This window comes from Colletotrichum graminicola, assembly GCF_000149035.1.
Source record: "Colletotrichum graminicola M1.001 genomic scaffold supercont1.63, whole genome shotgun sequence".
In the NCBI taxonomy this organism is placed as follows: Eukaryota; Fungi; Ascomycota; class Sordariomycetes; order Glomerellales; family Glomerellaceae; genus Colletotrichum; species Colletotrichum graminicola.
In genome coordinates, this window is record NW_007361067.1 from 169,505 (window position 1) to 189,307 (window position 19,803).

Genomic DNA, 19,803 nt, shown 5'->3' on the forward strand with positions numbered 1-19,803 from the left:
AGCTAATCATTTCAGGGCGTCAACGATCGTCAACGGTCCATCTGCGGCTGCCGACTGCGCTCCGACAAGTGCACATGTCTCTCACGTGCTTCCTCTCCCTTAGTTACTAGGTAGACACATCGGCCAAATTGTTGCCCGAATGGCCCTCTCCTGACCTTATGCCATGGTCACTTCAGCTCGGATGCCCGAGCCGTTAAGATTGGCCAGCGATCGGGTGACATGCCTGGATTCGCGTTCCCACGTACAAATGTCGCCTAGTTGACAACTCATGACACTCAACCTGTTCAATGCTCGCATCTCTCAGTCCGAAGGAATTGCTGCAAGGCTGTCCGGGTAGTGCAGCCAGCCAACTATGACTATACTTAATTTTCTTGGCAGATTGAGTGGCTTCAGCACTTCGTAATCGATGGTTACATAGAAGCATGCAGGCAACGACAAGACGTAGCGCGTTGCCATGTCAAGTTCCTTAACTCCTTCACGCAATTTTCTGTATGGTTACGACAGCCGTTCGCCGTGATGCCGACCATAACGCGGAGGTTTGGGGGCCGGCTGTGGACACCAAAACTAGATATGCCAACAACCTCTGCGGAGAATCCTAACATCGGGGGGCGGCATGTGACTGGGTGGCATGTGATTAGCTGGTCCATGTCTCTATAGTCTTGACTTTGTGGTCCCCTCCTCGCGTATTGCTTGAGCGCTTTTCAAAAGCGCATATAAAGTCTGCAGACGCGGCATCTCGACCCCGTGTGCCTTGGCTATCCTCACCGGATTGCCCAGAATCACCTCCAGTTCCAGCGGCCGCCCCGCCTCCCAGTCGAGCAGCATACTAGGCCTAGCTCCCGTGTTCCGCTCCGTGCTCTTCACGATCCGGTCCGGCTTAGCCAAATCATCGGGAAATTCCCTCCCCAGTATCTTGGGCACCGCCGTTCTGATCTCGTTCATGATGCCGACTACATGCTCCCGTAGCTCCGGGTCCGTCACCATGTCGGCATTGCCCCTTCCGCCACTTAGCACCGCGCTCGGATTGAACGCCGCGTTGATACAAAGCTTGTGCCATCGCACTGTCTGCAGCCCGATCTCATCATGAGGCTCGACGTCACGTATGCCACCCCAGCCTGGGCCCCACCACATACTGAGCTGCTCGACCGCCCGTGTGCCGAGCCGGCCAAGTTTGGGGTCGCCTGTTCCGAGTCCGTCTGTATGCGGACCGATGCTTATCCGCGTCCATCGGTTCTGGCGGACGACGCCTGGCGACGTCTGCTCGGCGCTGACGACAGTCACAGCGCTCACAATGGGATTGCCGGGAAACCGCTGACGGAAAGGCTCCTCGACACCAACACCGTTCTGTATCAGAACGATGCTCGTACTGGGTCCGATTAGGGGGGCAATCATGGCGGAGTCATCTGAACGATCAGGTAGTGCCTTGGTCGTCACGAAGACGTAGTCCCACTGCGTCTTGCAGCCGTCCTTGTTTGCGGATGCCGCAGCTTCGACGGAGGAGAAGGCCGCGTGTGGTTTGAAGGTGTAATTGCCAAATGAATGGGTCTGCAGCTTTACGCCCGACTCGTTGATGGCTTTGTAGTTGGATCTGGCCACGAGCGAGACACGAACATTGCGGCCAGGCTGGCGAATGAGTTAGCTCGGCCAGATTGGCGATAGAACTGGTATTTGGTTTATTACGTGATGAAGTCGCGAAGCATAGAAGCAACCAACCGCTCCAGCTCCTATGAATATAATATTCGCAGCGCTGTGTGTAATATCCAACATTAGCCCCGTGAAGATGATAATCACCTCATTGTCGATCGGGCCAGGGGTACACATACCTATCGCTGGAGTTGTCCGTCTGCGAACCCATTGAGTGGTGACAAGAGAACAAATACTATTGCCCGTCCTGTATTTGGGATGTGTTCAGGAGACGTCAGTTTGCGAAACAGATGCTAGTCATCCTATGGACTAATTGAGGCTGTAATGAACCTGCGTCATTGCCCCCCAGCCCCCCCCCCCCCCCCCCACTACCACCCCACTTCGTAATGCCGCCATTGGGCGCTTGGGTTGAGTACCAATGCTGCCAGTTGTGAACAGCCGGAGGACACATGCCTGAAGAACTCCATATTGGAGGACTTTCAAAACACTCGACTTTTCCAAATCTGCGATGCACACCTTACGTCTTGGAGCTTGTATTCGATTGTAGTAACAGTCTTTGTTTCTAATGCCAGGATTCTGGCTCTAAGCAAATAACCAGCAATATATATATATGCATGCTCCTGATCATACTCCTCATGTCGAGTAGGGGAGTGGACTTGGGTCGGTTCGGCTCTGAAATCTAAGCAAGATGGCAACGATTGATTGCGATTGATTTGTTGCCGAATTGCCTGATCTCGGTTGGATAACTTTCTCAGATACAGGAGATTACCTGTTGAGTATAGCCTACTATCCTGCGTCCACCGCTCATGGCAAACCTGCATCGATGTTCCTAGCTAATTCCCATAGGGAAAAACGGTCATTGGCAGGTATGGTAATTCTCTTGTCATTTATTTTCTTTAGAAGCCTGATAAACATCTTATGGGGGTATGGAATAGTAAATCCTCAAGCTGTGATTGTCGGCCGTCACAAAGCCTCTCTTCCCCTTCATTGACCGAACCTTCCGGAGGGTTACTAGGTCCTTAGGATACACGATGGACGAGCCAGCTTCAAGACGATATCAAAGACCGTTTTTACCTTCCATAGCAGACAAGCATGGAATACAGGCTACTGTTGAGTAGGATAGGGAGGTAGACGGCCGTTGTATACTATTGTGAATCTCTGCAGCACCTCGGTCTTGAGATTTGGGACTATGAATTACTCCATCTAACTAGCGTGTGATGCCTCTCTTTTGAGCTCGTTTTCTTCTTACTACATAACCAGTAAGTTGCCGTGAGAGGTATGGCGGCTTGCAGATCTGCAAAGGCACGTTATCTGGGCCCAAGTAATTCCCAGCGTAGCCCGGAGTATCTGGGACGGTAACCTGCATGGGACTACAACTGAACGGAGATTACAACCGGGTCATGCGAGAAGTGGTCCTTCCTATGACGGAAGCAGGAGGAATATGAAGCTCATAGATGTATTGCAAAATCTTGGGACGAGAAGCTGGCGCAACCGACAAGTTGAACTTAAATATCTCATGCTGGGTAACCCGAGGGGTCTCAGTGAGGTCAAGGGGAGACTAGATAGGTGAAGTGGGCAAAAGTCTTGGCCAATTTCCAATACACTATGAACGTATGATTTAAACACTAGTATTGACACGTCCACCAAGCCGGTACCTAATGGACCATTACACCTTGGTCGTCAGGTTCGCTTTCCCAAGGCAGCCTACTCCTCTCAAAGGGACACTAGCTTTGTAAACGAGGCGTTGATAATAGACTAGGACAAACACTGCGACGTAAACGAACATATTACAATGTTCTCTCTCGCAAGTTGCTTGGCCGGCTTCACGGTCTTTGCAGATGGTCCTTGATTCGGATCCCATGTGGAAAGTCATACTAACTCCCCTCTCCCGGGATGCCGACTGGACTCTGACACCAACTTACAGGGACTATGGAGCTCAACCGCCCAGGTTCGACTAGAAACCGAGCCTACGCGATGACATTACATCGAGACGATATACTCATATTCAAGGTGGGTGGTAAGCCCCAACGAGGAATCGCCGTTACTTTCTTAGTATATACCGATGGCGGAATCACCGTCAAAACCCCTCTTGTAAAATGTCGCGGCCGTAGCAAATGAATGACGAGATACAATTGCCAACAGAGCTCTCGAAAGACTAGGTTCCTATGGCAGGAGCTCGAGTCAAAAGACGACCGACTGACATTCGCGTATTTGTAGAAAGATGAAGCCTCATTTTCCAACACCCAGCGGCCTCTAGGCCCGACGGAACTGGCGAACCCCCCCTTCTTAGCCATAGGTACCCTCAGAACGACACGGCTCCCGCATGGCTGCAAGGAGGGTAGTAGTGACAGAGTGCGGAGCATTATAATGGGGACAAGACTGGACGGCCGCACCGCCGGCGCCTGTGGAAAGAAACCAGGAGGAGGGACGGGGGAAGGGCATGGAGTCGTGTGCTGGGCGGTTTCGAGAGGGGGCGGCCCTGTCGTTTCCAAGGCTCCTCCTTACTTGGACACGTTTACCCGTGGCGTCGTCGCATCTGGCGGGTAATTCGCACAAGACATGAGAGACAAGAAAGAGACATTGATTACATGGTTCAACAACCGCCTACAGTGCTCTGCTTGACACCAGGTGTATCCCGAAACGAGGGACCTCGGGCACAGTCCTACCGGCTTCAGCTTTATGGTCTCAGCCAACCCCCCATGTTAGCGGTGGGCGCGAAAGGCCTCGTTCCTGCCGCTGGCCATAGCTTCGCTTCCATCTTCCCAACGGCCCTCATGCGCATTTGCGCTTGCATTGCATATGCTTTTGCCTGTTCTCGGAAGACGGGGTATACCATACCGAGTAGTGGCGATTGTACCCTCCATGTCACTACTGCCTTGCCAGAAGGGCATCGAGATGCAGGCGGCAATTGGGTCGACTTTGGAACTTGCATTGGCGTTCTGGACCTTGCGGGTGCTTCAGGAACTACTGTCTTGCCAACTTGGGCAACTTGCAGCCTGGCGATGTTTTGGGAGGTCTTGTTTGACGGCACGATGCTCTTCTCAGGGTCTCTGATCGCCTAACGGCGTCAAGTCTGACTCGATTTATGGCGGATCCTCCACTCTCTGGCCTACGGCTGTCCGCTCAAGGAGAGGGTCTCGAATAAGCGATCGCTCTTCACGTGCCTGCACTGCATCCGTAGAATGAGAAAAGCGAAAGGCTGAAGATGGCCCTCCCTCTCCTGCGATATCTCGTACATATCCTGCATTGACTGTGGCAGCTTTCCCACGGACTTGTACTCGGGGGCCGGAGCGTCTCTTTCAAGTCGCATGTTTTCAATTGTTACGACTTCGCAGGGCCACGCCTCTTACCTCGGAGTGCTACAGGGCTTGGCCTGGCTCCACGACTCGTTGGTGGTCGCAATGGTTCAGAGTGGTATCACCTGGAGATCCCGGCATTGTTCAATGGCAATCTTATCATTGCTTGAACCCCCCCGCGACAGAGGCCATTGACGGTTGGCAGCGGTGAGATACACTAGACCAATGGTGAGGGAGGTTGGGGTCGGGGGCCCGGGGCGAGAGTCATAGAAATGATTATTATCTCTGCTGATGTGAGGCGAGCAGAGGCACAGCATGACACTGTGCCGTTTAGGGGTCGGAGATCAGTTTGTAGCAATCAAGGTAACGGGACAGGCTCGCTCCAAACTGATGACCTCCAAGGCACTTCAAGGCAGACAGAGAGGAGCCAACCAGGCATTAGAAGGATGACACCATGACATTTCTCAACCACACCCTCCCTTCCTCCCGTCGGTTGAGCCGATCTAGTCATCTTCGATGCAGGCTTCTAGAAGCTATGTCACACGCCCAGCCGACCAATGATGGGACAGCAACCATCGATTGGAACCTGTGAACAGTCCAAGGGTTTGGCTTAGCCCATAAAAGTGATGCATGACGAGCGTGTTCCTACAAACCAGCACCGGGGGTAGGAATACACTGTCTTATCTTATCTTGGACCAAAACCATTCCAACCTCAGGCTCCACTGGGTAGCGCTCATGCCGGTTGCCGTTAACAGGCATACGGATACCAGGGTAAACCTCAGCATCTCAGACTATCTCAAAGTACTAACCCACCTCCTCTTAAGCCACTTCTGTTGTCCCCACCCACACCACCAACTTCAAATCCTCAACTCCAAGTTAACAACAAGAGAAAGCTTTCCTAATAGTATATACTCTAGGCTAGCTAATCTAAATTAAAAGAGCGTCCCTGGGAGTAAATTTGTCTAAAAAGCTGATTTATAATATTATATCTAAGATGCACTCTAAGCTAATAGAGATATCTCTGTTTTCTTTTTTTTTTCCCTAGCAAAAGAGTAAGCTGGTCTGTGCGGAGGTCTGTGCAGGCTAAGCGAGAGACTTCAAGAGGTACTTTGATGACTTAAGTGCTGCCCCACAACCACCCTGCAATCAGTATGCTTGGTAACGGCAACCCTTATGCCTCAGGTCCTATTATCACCCCACGTCTTTCACACTATCCCGTCCTTCTCGCAGGAAAAAATTTTCACTTTACTTCTTATTTCATCATGCCAACCACCGGTACATTTTCACCAATGTCAAGCCCATCCCTCCTTTACTACCTACCTACGTTACCAGATCCCTTACATTTTGCTAGGCAGTTTATCCGTGGGCATCAAAGACTCGGTTTGCTGAACTGGCATGGATCACCGATGATTTCATCAGACAACCCGCTCTGGCAAATGCGGCATGCAGAGGCATGCACTACACGCTTCTTCTCTTCAAGCAGAAGGGATACACTCAACAACCGAGCGAGTAGTATTGCTGTGCGAACCAAAATGTATTTGGATCATGGTTTATTTTATCTACGAAGCCGGTGAGGCCCATGGTAATCATTCACCTAATGTCCAGCTTCATCACCCACGCTGTCAACCATAAACTATGGCATGTCTTGCCGACACGCACAGCCGACTTGATCGCTAGTCCTCAGTCGGATCTTGCGGAAGCTTCCCGAGTCGTGATTGCCTAACCGAGAGCCAGGACAACTGTGAGCGTTGGCTGCATGTTTCGCCGTACTCAATGTGATGAATTTGCCAGACCTACGCTGTGCGTAGATCGGCACCAACCGTCGTATACTCTCTCGATGTTGGTGTTTTCGCTCCTGGCATAGAACAAACTTTTACGACCCGTTGCTGGGCACCTGGCTTTGAGCAGTCGTCTTGACTATCATGAGAAGTTGGGAATCAGCTGAGGTTACATATTGTCGGCTTCATTGGAGAGCTCTATCCTTCTCCCCATAGCTGTCACAACCATAGAGAGCCTGCTGTTTCACGGAATACATGCAACTTGCGTGATGCTATATGGGAAAACTGACAGGTTCCTTCCATCATGGTGTTTGGGCAGATAGAATCACCTGCGTGAACCCTAGCCGCTGTCATCAGAAGTTCTGAGTCGAGAAGAGGACGCGAGAAACGATGCGCTCATGCCCCATGGGGAAAGCACTCAGAGTGCCATGAGGCGCGGTGCTGTTAGTCTTTCGCACCACACCACACCAAGTATTGACTCCCCATAATGTTTGTACCCGCCCTCAACATCGTTGGTGTACGCCCTGTCACGCTGCAGAACCAGTCGGCGATAGTCTCGTCGCACTTCACCAGCTTGGGCCGATTGGTGGACTGACTAGGCCGTGGAACATTTGCTGGCGTAGGTATTCGTTGACGCGTAGCCAGCTACCTACAGTGGTTAGTGTGTTTTATGACATGACCCTTGGCCCCTTCACCAGCGCGCGCTTGAAAAAGCTCCATGGTATGTATGGCAAAGAAGTACACACGCCGAGTCCCATGCTTCGTGAATCGATTTAGCCATGATGGCTGGATTTGGCTGGTTGTAACTGGACTTTGCGAGGAAGCAGTGAGCCGTTCTGATTCTCACCTTTGGTTGAACATTTCACTGCCTATGTCACATGGCCATCTCTCACAACTACACTACCTACCTAGGTACGTTGACAGAGAAAACTACTCTGTCTGAGTGGCTCAAAGGAGGCATCGTTCCTTCCGGCAGGTTTCGGGTCACCTCATTTCCGCCTGTACAATCGACATTGCGGTACGGGGACGAACGGATTCCCAGAGCAATGGCTGCGAGGGGATGCCTGTGGTGGTGGTGTCTATGGGCTTGAGTGGTGTCTTTCGCAGCCTCCCAGCGCCTGTCCTGGATTGTACGATGGTACCAGGCCAAAGTTAATTGCCCCTGTTAGGTAACTAATGTTCACCCCCCTACTACGGGACTTCACTTTTGGTGAATATTCACCCTCTATTATGATATCAGCTGTGGGGGGTAACATCATAGGGGTAATTAACTTGGCCCTGCCACCCTGTATTTCCTGTCCTTCTTGTCCCCGCACTAATCAATGCCTCCCCCTATCCACACCTACCTAGGTACCTACCCATTCGACCACTACCGACAACAGCCATCCATCCACACGTATCCCAATCCCGGCCATCGCCATCGGCATGTTATGCCATCTTGTGCCATTTTCTCCTTCCTTGGGCCCGACCAGCTGCCCTCCCCTCCCCCTCCCTCCCCAAGCTAATCCCACCACCACCACCATCATTCATCACCCATCATCACATCGGAATATGAAGCAGACAGACATATAGAAAAGTCACACACCCACCTAGACACCCACCTACGCACCACACATCAGATCCTGGAAAGGGCCAACGCGCCGCCAATACCGGCAGCAGCGTTACGACCATGGCCAGAGAAGGAAATTCCAGCAGCCATGGCCGTGTCGCCGTCGCCGTCGCCGTCTGTCTGAGCTGATGCTCTCTGCCTTGTCTTGCCTCGCTCTTTTTTCTCCTCCTGGCCCACTGTCACAACCATTGAAAAAGCGTTTCGCATCCGCTCGTCAGCTCGAATCGCCATCCTTTTCACACTCTTTTTGACACCCTCTATAAATCTCTGCCTCCTGCTTTTGCTAAGGCGACGCATTGCTCTCCCCCTTGACCGGCAAGGCAGGACATAGCTTGCGCTTCGTATACCATTGACACGGGTAGTCTTTGTGCGGTCACTTCGACCCATGCCCGAGTGGCAGTTGCACTTGAGTGGCCCAGTCGCCATCCACTTTGGCCATCGTTACATCATACTTCACTCTATCGTCGTCTGGACAGGCATCAGCTCTTTCCCACATATTCCTCCGCCTTGCTTGCCGTCTGCCTGTCCCTCTGTCCTCCCGCCTCGTGCCTCTCCTCTCCTCCTCCCCTCACTCCACCACTCCGTACGCACAAGAAAACCTGGCAGGCTAGCTAGACACTGCGGCACCCGAGCCGAGTCATCACCCATCCCTCAACCAATCACGGCCGCATATCCAAGGTCAGACGCAGCGTACGAAGACCCGCATCTCACCTCCGAGTCCCCAGGTGCTGTGAGCCATATCGCGTTAGCTCCAGCCCTCAGCGAGCCATTTCCCGATACTTTGCCCTAGACCCGCCCGCCCTTGGCCGACCCCCAGGCCCCTCATAACTCTTCTCCTTCGGGCTTCACCACCGAAGGACCAAACGACCGACCAACCGCCGTCGCCCCCTAGGCCAAGGCCAAAGGACGACATCGTTTTGCTTTGCCCATCCCCGTTAGGGTGGCAGCGTCTCCATCCCCATGCAGCATCGCATCTGCACGCATTCACAGACGAGTTACACTCTACAGATTTTTCGCCTCACCTCGGGCTAATTACTTGGTAACTCCCAGTGTCAAGCACTCTGGTCACAAGCAGCTCAACCCGCCGTCGCTTGGCTAGCACATCGCAGCAGGCCGAGTCCCCGCACAGGGCAACCCCAAGGCACCGGTTACATTTGAGCAAAGGTACCTACCGACTTTTGACGCCGTCCCGTGGCAGAGCAGTGCTGCGCAGCGTAGTCAGCGTTGGGAGGAACACACGACCAGAAACCCCCACCCCCATTGTACCGCTTCCCACCCCTCCGATCTCTCCCACTCGTAACGACCAACCCACAGGGTTTCCTTCGAATCCAAGTCCCAGTCTCGACTTCAGTCCCTGCAACCCCCCCTTCCAAGTTCCGTTCAACCCTGGCGCCAAACCCGGCTATTGCGTCTTTCGTTGTGAACGGCGGCCCGCTACGAAGTACACACCGACCATACCAGTATCCCGTTTGTTCATGCTTCATCACCAGCCCAAGCAACCAAGGTGTTCTAAAAGGTACTCAGGGACCGACCGATACAAGGCAAAACTTTGACGTGGCAACCGCATAGGTATCGACGGACCGTTCGTTACCCTGCTGTCATTGCTTCTATCCCCGTTTACCTCATCGTCAAGTACCTGCCACCGCCACGCAACGTCAACGTTCCGTCCCGCTTGTGAAGCCCTGCCGTGTCCTCACAACTCACTCCAAGTGAGCCGGGAAAAGGGCCATCTTTCTTCTTCATTCCTTCTTTCTGCATACTACTCGTACTGGCCTCGAGAAGCACAACGAGACAAGACAAGACAACACCGGACAAGCGACCGATCCAAATCCCCACTCAACATCCACTCACACTAACGTTGGCCACTTGTTGGAATTACCGAGCGTTGACATCGGTCAATTGGTCTGAAATTGTACCCTCGTACCTCCCTACAACTCCAGAACACAAGCTTGGCCGACCCTGCCCTTACCTCTACTTTCATCTCCTGTTTTTGATTGGATTTTCATGAAAATCTCTTAGCAGATATACCCCACGGTCATGTCCTATTCATAGACCTCCACACTCTCTGCTGTGCTCGGCGTCACTGTTACTCCAGTCATCCCCCTCTCCAGGGTGTTCGCTGTTCACCCTCCTGATCAAAACGGAGTTTCCACTGCCAGCCGCAGCGCCAAGCACGTACCACGACCCGTACAGTACGGTCCCTCGAAAGCCCTCCTCCAGCTTCCGCTACCGGCCGGCCCTGCCTTTGGCCATCGCACCCCACGGCATCCCAACCAGGGGGACTAACACGGCCCCCCAGCCCACGCCAAACATTCTGTAACGAGACCGAAGAGCTCCCGCTCCACGTCCCAGGGCAAGAAAATCCCACTTTCCAGGCCGACCCAACCTACCATACCCTCGCCCTGCCTCGACTCGACTCGACTCCAACCGTGTCTTTTGGCGCCAGCCGACCGATCGTCTCGATCTCTCTCCTTCCCCAAACTCCTTGTGGCGGGGAACTCAAGAATCGCTTTCCCCCCTCCCAATCCTTCTTTTTGCGTCTGTTGCTTGATTCGTACTGCCCGAGATGATTATTGACGGGGAGAAGTACGCCTGCGAGGCCTGCGTTCGGGGTCACCGTGTTAGCAATTGCCAGCACTCTGGTAAGTGGGTTTGTTCTTCTGCTTCCCGGTCTTTGTCACTCAAATGCATTCGTGCAACGCGGGCCTGCCGTCGAGCCTATCGATTGTTGTTTGTGGCTGCTTGGGCAGCGTCAACCCTTTTTTGTTCTTCTTCTTCTTTTTTTATTTTTTTTATTTCGTTTTTAATTCATTGGTTTATTTACATGCACGTGGCTCTTGTTTATTAAGCCGGTGGAAGAGACCAACTTGTTGGTGAATCAAAACATGTGCAGCTAACCACCCGCCTCGCCGCAGATCGCCCCCTTCAACATATCAACAAAAAGGGCCGCCCCGTCTCCCAATGTCAGCATTGTCGCTCAATGCGCAAGTCGCGCTCTGCCCACATCAAGTGCGATTGCGGCGAGAAGACAAGCAAATGCGCCCACCTGCAGCCTACGGTTGAGGGCCACAGAGGTGAGCCTGCTCTTGGACGAAGAAAATGCCCCTCGGTGAGACGGGAAGGCCATGAGCCCTCTAACACGAACCTTCATCACCGATAGAGACTTGCTGTTGCAACCACGGTGGTCGCTGCACTTGCAGCCACAAGAAGGAGCCAGCCCTTGACACCGTCCCCGAATCCGACTCCGACAAGGAAGCCATCGCTCCTCGACCGAAGCCGCCCATCCGTAGACGTCGTGCGAACACGGTCCATTCCGATGGCATGCTGACCTTCGACGAGCACGGCCATCACAAGCCCGCTCACAAACATAACAAGGCCTCCCAGAAATGCGGGCCCTACCAACTAAATCGAGTCAACTCTTTACACAGCACCAGCAGTCTGGGTAGCCACTCTCCCGAGCGCATCAGCGACAACCCTCTTAAGGACCCTGTAACAGGCCGTGCGGCGCCCGCTCGCCGACAGCGACTCGTCAAGTCCGAAGCTGCTTCTCCCCTGATGAGAGGCTCTTCTAGCTTCCAGCAGCTCAACAACCAGCTGCCACCGCTCGATCTGTCTGGTATCGAGTACCCGTCATATGTACCCAATGGCTCATTTGACCTGTTTGGAGCTTCCGGGATGTCAGATCACGATGCGCCCATCTTTAGCGCCGGACTGAGCGCCGCGTCTGTAGACTGGAGCCATATCGATCTCACAGACAGAACGGACAAGTTTGCTCCCTCTAGCTACAGTCAGGCTGGTGCGCAGAGCTTCAATGGCATGTTCGATTTTGGTACCGGCTCCGAGCCGGCCCCTACACTGGCAGCCACAACCTCGACGTCTGGTGAAGTCTCCGAGGTCGAGGACAACTTTATAGCGGGTGACAGCGATTACGACGGCTTCGGTACCGGGAGCAACAGCTTCATCCATCCGGCAAGTTACCTTGCTACTGGCGCGGATCTCAGCACGATTGATTACGACAGCTTCGCCAAATCATCGAGCACCAAATTCACGACGGCACCCTCTTCGTTTGACGATGGCGGCCCTATTGCTGGCGGGTCGCTCACTTTTGACGATGACCCGGCATTTTGGGGCCAGCAGTTCAATGACGGCATCACCACTTACCAGGAGTCACCCGATGGTCTGCCGCAATTCCATGCTGACTCTTGGACATTGCAATAAGGCGTTTTGTTATGTAAAGGAAAATCTTCAATGCTTGTACGCCCATGATATCCGGCCCATCGAATTAGACGGCAAGCACAGGCGCAAGGATTTGAGCATAGGAGAGAGATTTGCGGTGGCCTACTTGTTGGACGCCCCGCCCGGGACCCTGATCCATGGAGTCGACGCAGACGCTATTTTACTCTATCTTCAAGGTATCGCGGCTTTTATTTATTTTCTGTACCTTTTTCTTGGAGTGTGCTTTTGCACCCAATTTTTTTTCCTCTACGTTATATTTGGCTGTGGCATTTTAAAAAAGAAAAAAGAGGGGGCGGCGGCTCGAAAGAGAGTGACTTGCATCTCATTACTACTACTATCATCATTTGGACATGGCGTCAGGCATGCGCGGAGCATATTGGATGAGCCAGGAAGAGCGGCTGGCTGGTTAGACGACGAATTATGTAGGTACGCTGGAAGCTTGAAGAAGCCTGCCCGTTTTCAGAGCGATCCATTCTTTTCATAGCACATGGATAAGCTGGCACATAGAGGGCTTAAGGAGAATAGACTCGTCGAAAGGCTTTAGAGAGTACCAGCCACATCGACTGGTCCATGATTATAGAGACGCAGAGACACTTCCGTGGCTATGTGCTCTGGTATACTTGTTTCAATTTTTTTATCAGTTCCAACTATGCCTTTTGGAACCCTCTTTACTGACTGACTCCAATGTGTACTTCAAAAAGGCGGGGTGCGAAGGAAGAAAACCAATGTACAGTACCAGGTCAAAAGTCTGTTTACAGCAAAAGGATAACCCAAGGAAGAGTCGAAGAGAGGACCCATTAATAGCTTGAGGTCACTTCACAGTGCGCCACCAAAGACCCTATGTCCCAACTAAATTACTTACTGTAGCTTTTGATTGGCTGTCCTTATTGCTGTAACCAGACTTTTGAGCCGGCACTATAGGTAGGTTAGGGTACACTGTTTTATCGCCAGCTTGACACCCACTACCCTCCTCTGTCGGGGGGGGGGGGGGGGGGGGCAAGGAATCGTTCATCGAGTTTCCAACCCACAGGCCAGTTTTCGGTCTCATGTGCAGCGCAAGTGACTTCAAGCAGCTAGTCGGTAAGACAGTCAGTCAGGTGACCGAGCCTGGGAAGACCTACAGTACTAGGTCACAAGTCTGAGTGTGTCTTTGAGGGTGGTTGTGGCAAGGAAAACAATGTACTGTGCCCAGACTTGAGCTTAATACTGTAAGTCCGTCTTGTTCTCTCCAATTGCTAAAGTCAACCAGTGCAATTCGACTGAACCTAGACAATCTACGTGGATGCCGATTGATGAAGAAGAAATGAGTGAGGGGCACAAGTCCCAAGCAATCTGCCACAGTAACAGAATGTAATGAAAGCTAACTACGTAAATAGCTTTCTTTGGTGACAGAGACTCCAACCAGAGGGAAAGGCTGCAACAGCAATTGAGTTGTGTCTTGTACCGTGATTCCCTAGGGAGGAAGCCTCGTTCATTACCCATGGACCTCAAGAGGGACCGCCTTGTACTTAGAATACCATAGTTTATTACCCTTGGTGGTGGGCAGGATACCATGAGGATCTTACTCACCTGACAATCGCTGTGAGCTGAATTGAGATGTGCTGTGGTGTGCTATACTTCATTGGTCTCTTGGGGCTTGGCGTATCAGCTGCAAGCGTAGGTCGCGACTTTACTCTAGCTGTAGGCGGCTCGCACAGCCTAGAGCTCATGAACCCAGGCCCCTCTTCTTGGGTAGGAGCTGCACAACCATCGGCTTCATCGCATCATTGTATCATCAACCCTTTTTACCCAGGAGGGGTAATTGACCAAGTTGAGCCTAAGATGCCTATGCGCGCAGCCGGCCCATCTTGACCTGGATTGGCAGTGGGTTCAACTAAGGTACGTTATCAAAGCGGTCCCACTCAAGGTCTTCCAAAGGGGTTTCCCCATGGCCACCGAATGAGAAAGGAGGTCCATCGGGGGAACAAATAGCAGCGGTGATAGATGTGTCATCAATCGTTGTCATCGCCGGCGTATTTTCGGACCCCTTCTCATGTGGAGATGCAACCAGATCGGTTGGCAGGAACGGGGAAAGAAGGGGATGGAGGAGAATACCCCCTTATCTACATAGTAAGACTCAAGTCGGGGTCTCCTTCCAAACGCAACTACCTATGTCGGTTCCGTCTACATTTGCGAAAGGGCATCTCTGAGTCGTTTTGGCGGCCAGCAAAATCGGCGGCGAAGAAGCCCATATAATGAACTAGATGCTTATTTACTTGAGCATCCAATGTATTCTTCATATCACCAAAATAAACAGACGACGGCCTTCAGCGGTTATGATCTCATATACCGGTTCCTCGAGAACCAAGTCTAAGTAGAAATTCGCGAGCCATGGCGCCTACCCTTCCTCCGAGACACTCACTGCATGAGATGCTATCTTGTATTCCGTAGCCCATACCACATGAAACAATGCCTGGCCAACGAAGATAACCTCGACATTAATGTACGGGTCAAGATAGAAGGCGGTGAAGAATGTATCTACCGAGCGGCGATGGCGTTGGGCATGCGGAGGGCTGTACAGCTACTCTCGGCCAGCCAGCCAAGCTGTCTCTAGTACGGCTGCCAAGGAGGACAGAATAGAAACGGCTCTTGATAGGAAAGTAGGCCATTCATTGGAGCGGCGGCATTCACTGGAGTCTAAGGGCGCGTGCGTGAAGTGAGATAGCTTGGCTGCAGCTTGTACCACCTCACAAGTGATAACATCACTCTTGCGGAGAATGAGCTGAGGGCCCGAGGCTCGAGACGGAACTATGGGGGACAACAATAAACATCTAAGGAGAAAATATCCACAAAAGGGTCAGGCCTGCAAAGATATATACAGTGCACTTTCGTACTATAATACAACCTGCCAATCCATTCAGGCGGGATAATGCAGAAGCGAGACTTTCGCTACACCAGTTTTTGCAGTCCCGTGCCAGGCTAGGCGCGCCCAACCGCAGTTTGCCAGAATGTCCGCTGCGATCATCCCGAGTTACGCCAGTAGTGAATGTTTACTGTTCGGGTCCATACATCTGAAATCAATGAGTGAGTCCTGTCTGTAATGCATGTCGCAGTACCAGAACACATTGCTCCAGCTGTTGCTCACTCAACTGCTGCTGTCGTTGGTATTGTAACTGTTCTTGTTGCTGATCACTCTGTTGCGCCTCTTGCTGTTGCTGTTGCGCTTGCAGCTTTGACCCCCGTGCTTTGTACAGCTGCACCCTCTGCAGCTGTAATCTTGGCTTCATCTGTTTTTGTTCCTCTTGGTGTCCAGCATAGGCAAGATGAGAGCCATCCTAAGCTGCTTGCTGAGTTGCGCGGACAACATTGAGGTAACCGACAAGAAGGAGCGGTCGAGGGTCGAAACCCATGTCTTCATAGTTCGGCGCGGTGCGGTACGTATAGGCACACTCCGTCTTGTCCACAGCTGCCGAGAGAGTTGCCAAGTCCGCTAAGTGTTGCAAACCCTGGCTTGCAGCCGCCTCAATCGCTGATGGGGCCGAAGCCGCAGCGGCGCTAGTGGATGGACGAAGGTGGTCGGCAATCTTGTCCCGGACCAGGCCATCGAAAACTGAAGCCGGCAGTGATGAGTCGCGGAATTCACCAAGAAGTCGTGTGGCATCCTCCTTTGTCTTTTCCACCTTTGCCAACTCAACCAGTATTAGTACAGCAAGAACAGTGAAATGATGATGCAGAGGTGTGATGAGTTGTGAGTGGCCGACAAGCAGGTTAATCAACTCCTGACTAGGCCATAGGGCATCCGTTGACTTGGCGGAGGGGTTAAGCAGGTAAGCCAGCAAGCGACAGTACCAGTAGACCAGGTGGACGACAGGATATGAGCCAGCCTCGATGTGAGCTGGCAGGTCCTCGCGGAAGTCTTCCACCCAGGCGTCCATGAAAGAGCCCACCATCCGATCAGCAAAGGTCGAATCCAAGGGTTCTTGAAAGTTGGTGATCATGACCGATGCGCGGCACAGAAACTTAGAGGCACCTGAAACGATGGTCAATATACACTTGTCGCCTGAGAAGACGGTCTGGTTGCGGCCTGAGCTTACGGATCAGAAGATACTGGACCTCTCCAACAACCACCTTCAGGTTGGCTGATACAACGACACTCTCATCGCGAATCAATGAAGGTACTGCAGCACCCACTGCGTTCCATCTGTCAAGCATGACAAGTGACCACCATATTCTGACGCGAAGCTGACTCTCGGTATCTGTTCCGGCCTCGACCTCGGACAAGTCCGCTTTGGCCTGATACAGCTTTAAAGCATTGGCACTCGCTACTGCTCTACCCAGTAGTGATTCCTTAGGTGCACCAATAGAGCCTAAGGGTCGGTTGTCTGCCTCAATAATCATGAGAAGAAGGGTTTGGAGAAAAACCAGGTTCGCAATAGGGGTTCGCGATGTGGAATCACTGGCCTCCCATTCTACCAGCAGGGTATGGGCAAGGCGAACATCTCCAGCGCTACCTGACTGAAAAGAAGGGAAAGAATAGATTGTTCCTGAGAGCGCTTCGACGAACGCTTCGCGAAGAAGTCCAGGACACTGTGCCAAGTAGTCTTGGATTTGCGCCTTGCTGCTCGGCAAGAATGGGAGGTAGGGCTGAATCACAGTGAGATATCTAACGTCCTAAGATTAGTTTTATCGCTGATGGCAGCTGGGACTGTCGCACTGTCGGGGCCACTAACCCGTTAAACACCTCGTCGTCAACGTCTCGAGCCTGGTCAATATCGGGCATATCTGTGACAGGACCATCCATTGGAGCAACTGATGTGCGAGAGGGCATATCATTCTTGATAGGCATGGGTTGGGGAGCCAAGCCGTTGGCAGCGAAAGGGGAGGACTGAAAGCGATCCGACGGTGTTGTCATGGGCTGAAGAGGACGATGCTCCGTACCCCAAGTGGTCTGTCGCTGTGGTGCCGGAGTAGATATGTCGGTACTGGAAATGCTAGAGAATGGCCGCTTGCGGCTGGCGTCCTCGGCAGGACCTGGTGTCGAGTTAAGTGATGCTGCCGCAGATGTCCAGTGTACCATGATATCGGGTGGCAAAGACTCACTCTGGATCTCCAACTTGCCCTCGATGCTGTTGATCCTGTCGGCAAGTTCCTTTATATATCTGCCATGTTTACAGTCAGTCGGTCTGCGGCATGAACAGTAACAGTCGCAACTTACCCCTTGCTTGGGCCACGCTTCTGAGGAACGCGACTGAACATACAGCGAATGCCAGAGCGCTTGCAATTGGAACATGGATTGTCTCCGGAGTCGGACTGGGCATCGCATTTCACCTTCTTTCTACGACACTCGTCGCAGGCGCGGGAGACCTTGGATCGCTTTCTCGGAGGCGTACTGTCGCCAAGAGCATATGACTGGGCAAGATTGTGGTGATCCATTGCCACGGGCACAGACACGTGTTGCTGGAGAGACTCGGAAAGGGGCTCTTCAGGAACGTACGGGCGAGGAGGGGGGGGCGGTGGGGGAGGGGCCTGGTGCTGGGGTTGAGGCTGAGGCTGAGGTTGCTCTGGGTGAGGGTGGGAGTGAGGGTGAGGCATGATGCTGCGCAAGCTAGGATCTTCAACACTCATGCTAGGATCTGTGACATGCATCATGGGCTCTGCCGCTAGATCCTGGCCAAGCTGAGCAGCCAATTGCAATTCCTCGACACTAGCAGAGTGGGAGGGTTGCTGTTGGGGTGTAGGCGGCGGCTGCTGCTGATCTTGTTGAGTGTCGTCTCGTGAATCGTCGTGATAGTATGGACCGGTGTTTTGAGCCTCGGTAGAAGGAGAAGGGTAGCTTTGCATCCGATCGCTGTCTTGATTTCGCTCCTCTGGCATCTGAGGGGATGGATAACTGTGGATTCGCTCATCCTGCATGCGCTCGTCTGGGAGGCTCCCGTCGGGCAAACGCTCGTGCTGCAATCGGCCGTCTGTTATTCTCTCACCCTCAACTCTCTCATCTTGGATGCTCTCCTCTGGTATCCGGTCTTCGTGTATTCCTTCGTGACCTCTGTCGCCTTCGAGTCTGTCCTCTTGGAGGCCCTGCATCGGCATTCTTTCCTCCTCGATAGGGTCGCCTTCGCGGGCAGAGCTCATGATTGCCAATGCACCGTGGCAAATCGCGAAATATGAAGATGTATCGCCTTCGGCAGATAGCTGCGCGTAACAGCAGAAAAGAAGTACCCCGTACAAGCTCCGTTGTATCGAGAAAGTTGATTTGCCTCCTGGTACAGGTGACACACAGGCAGCTGGTGTGTCGGCGAAGGAAACAGTGATTTGACTGCGCAAAGCAACGAAACCCGCCGATAAAGTGAATTGGGCAAACCGGCAGACGGAGGGCTTGTTGAGTTGTTGGTAGTGAAAATGTGTCAAGAATGGGTAGCGATGGCGATCGATTTCGGGTTCGCGCATACACAGAACGCGTCGCGATTCGGTAGCACGGCAAAGCGGCAAGTCCTCGAAGTCGAGGAGAGTTCAATTGACTGTGAGAAACTATGGCTTAGTACAGTTTCTTCTTCTCATTCTCCTCTTTCTCGCTGTTACTTCCAGGCGGTGGCTGGACGACGAGATCCGAAGGCATGCCTCCTGAAGCTCCCGATGTAGACTGACGCGACCGCGACATGGTCCAGCTCAAGCTAGGCCAGTCGTAGAGCTCAGGTTGTGTTTGCCAATCATTGCACTCGCACATCGCGACGTTGCAACGACGATAGCTTCTGCAAATCCTCTTCCATCGCGCAAGGCCGCAACAGCATTTTGATTTCGGGAACAAAAGCGTTATGGAATGGGGGGGAGTGGTCAAGCGATTGATTCGGGCTGACTGACCTCTACTCTCTCTTCAAAAAATAATCCGATGCGGGCTTTCGTGATGGATCTGCCAGAAAGCGATCTGGTGGACGGAATAGGAAGAACCAGGCTGCCGATGGAGGTTGAAAGGCGTTGATTGATCCGGTGACGCGCTGGAGTTTTGACCTTGGGGGCCTATCTCAATGGAAGGCTCAGTCAGCACAGCCAAACCTAGGACGACAGGCTGGAAGAATTTTTTCCTGGGGCGTCCTGGAGGACCACACTGGTGCCGCAGACACTGGAGAGGTGGCCCGCAGATCGCTGTGGTTATTATGTCAGCAGGGCAGCTCCTAGTAACCCACACTCTAACGGCCACGCAATATAATATATCAAAGGGCCCTTTTACCACAAAGGCTTTCATATGTCGTAACGATTCAGTTTG

At 52.7% G+C, this 19,803-nt stretch overlaps 4 protein-coding genes across 4 annotated transcripts; 1 reads left to right on the forward strand and 3 right to left on the reverse strand.

Moving 5' to 3' along the window:
• Nucleotides 1–651: 651 nt before the first annotated feature.
• Nucleotides 652–1,855, reverse strand: GLRG_10612 (uncharacterized protein; the record flags this gene model as incomplete). The annotated part of the gene is made up of 3 exons (XM_008101297.1): nt 652–1,623; nt 1,714–1,747; nt 1,824–1,855. The coding sequence occupies 3 exons, from the start codon at nt 1,853–1,855 to the stop codon at nt 652–654; spliced, it is 1,038 nt and encodes a 345-aa protein (XP_008099488.1).
• A 9,452-nt stretch (nt 1,856–11,307) lies between these two features.
• GLRG_10613 (copper fist DNA binding domain-containing protein) lies at nt 11,308–12,545 on the forward strand (the record flags this gene model as incomplete). The annotated part of the gene is made up of 2 exons (XM_008101298.1): nt 11,308–11,401; nt 11,488–12,545. 2 exons carry the CDS (start codon nt 11,308–11,310, stop codon nt 12,543–12,545), a joined length of 1,152 nt encoding a protein of 383 aa, XP_008099489.1.
• Nucleotides 12,546–15,877: 3,332 nt separating this feature from the next.
• On the reverse strand, nt 15,878–18,674 carry GLRG_10614 (uncharacterized protein; the record flags this gene model as incomplete). The annotated part of the gene is made up of 4 exons (XM_008101299.1): nt 15,878–16,572; nt 16,637–17,205; nt 17,273–17,701; nt 17,758–18,674. 4 exons carry the CDS (start codon nt 18,672–18,674, stop codon nt 15,878–15,880), a joined length of 2,610 nt encoding a protein of 869 aa, XP_008099490.1.
• A 403-nt stretch (nt 18,675–19,077) lies between these two features.
• Nucleotides 19,078–19,266, reverse strand: GLRG_10615 (uncharacterized protein; the record flags this gene model as incomplete). The annotated part of the gene is made up of 1 exon (XM_008101300.1): nt 19,078–19,266. The coding sequence occupies one exon, from the start codon at nt 19,264–19,266 to the stop codon at nt 19,078–19,080; it is 189 nt and encodes a 62-aa protein (XP_008099491.1).
• Nucleotides 19,267–19,803: the final 537 nt, after the last annotated feature.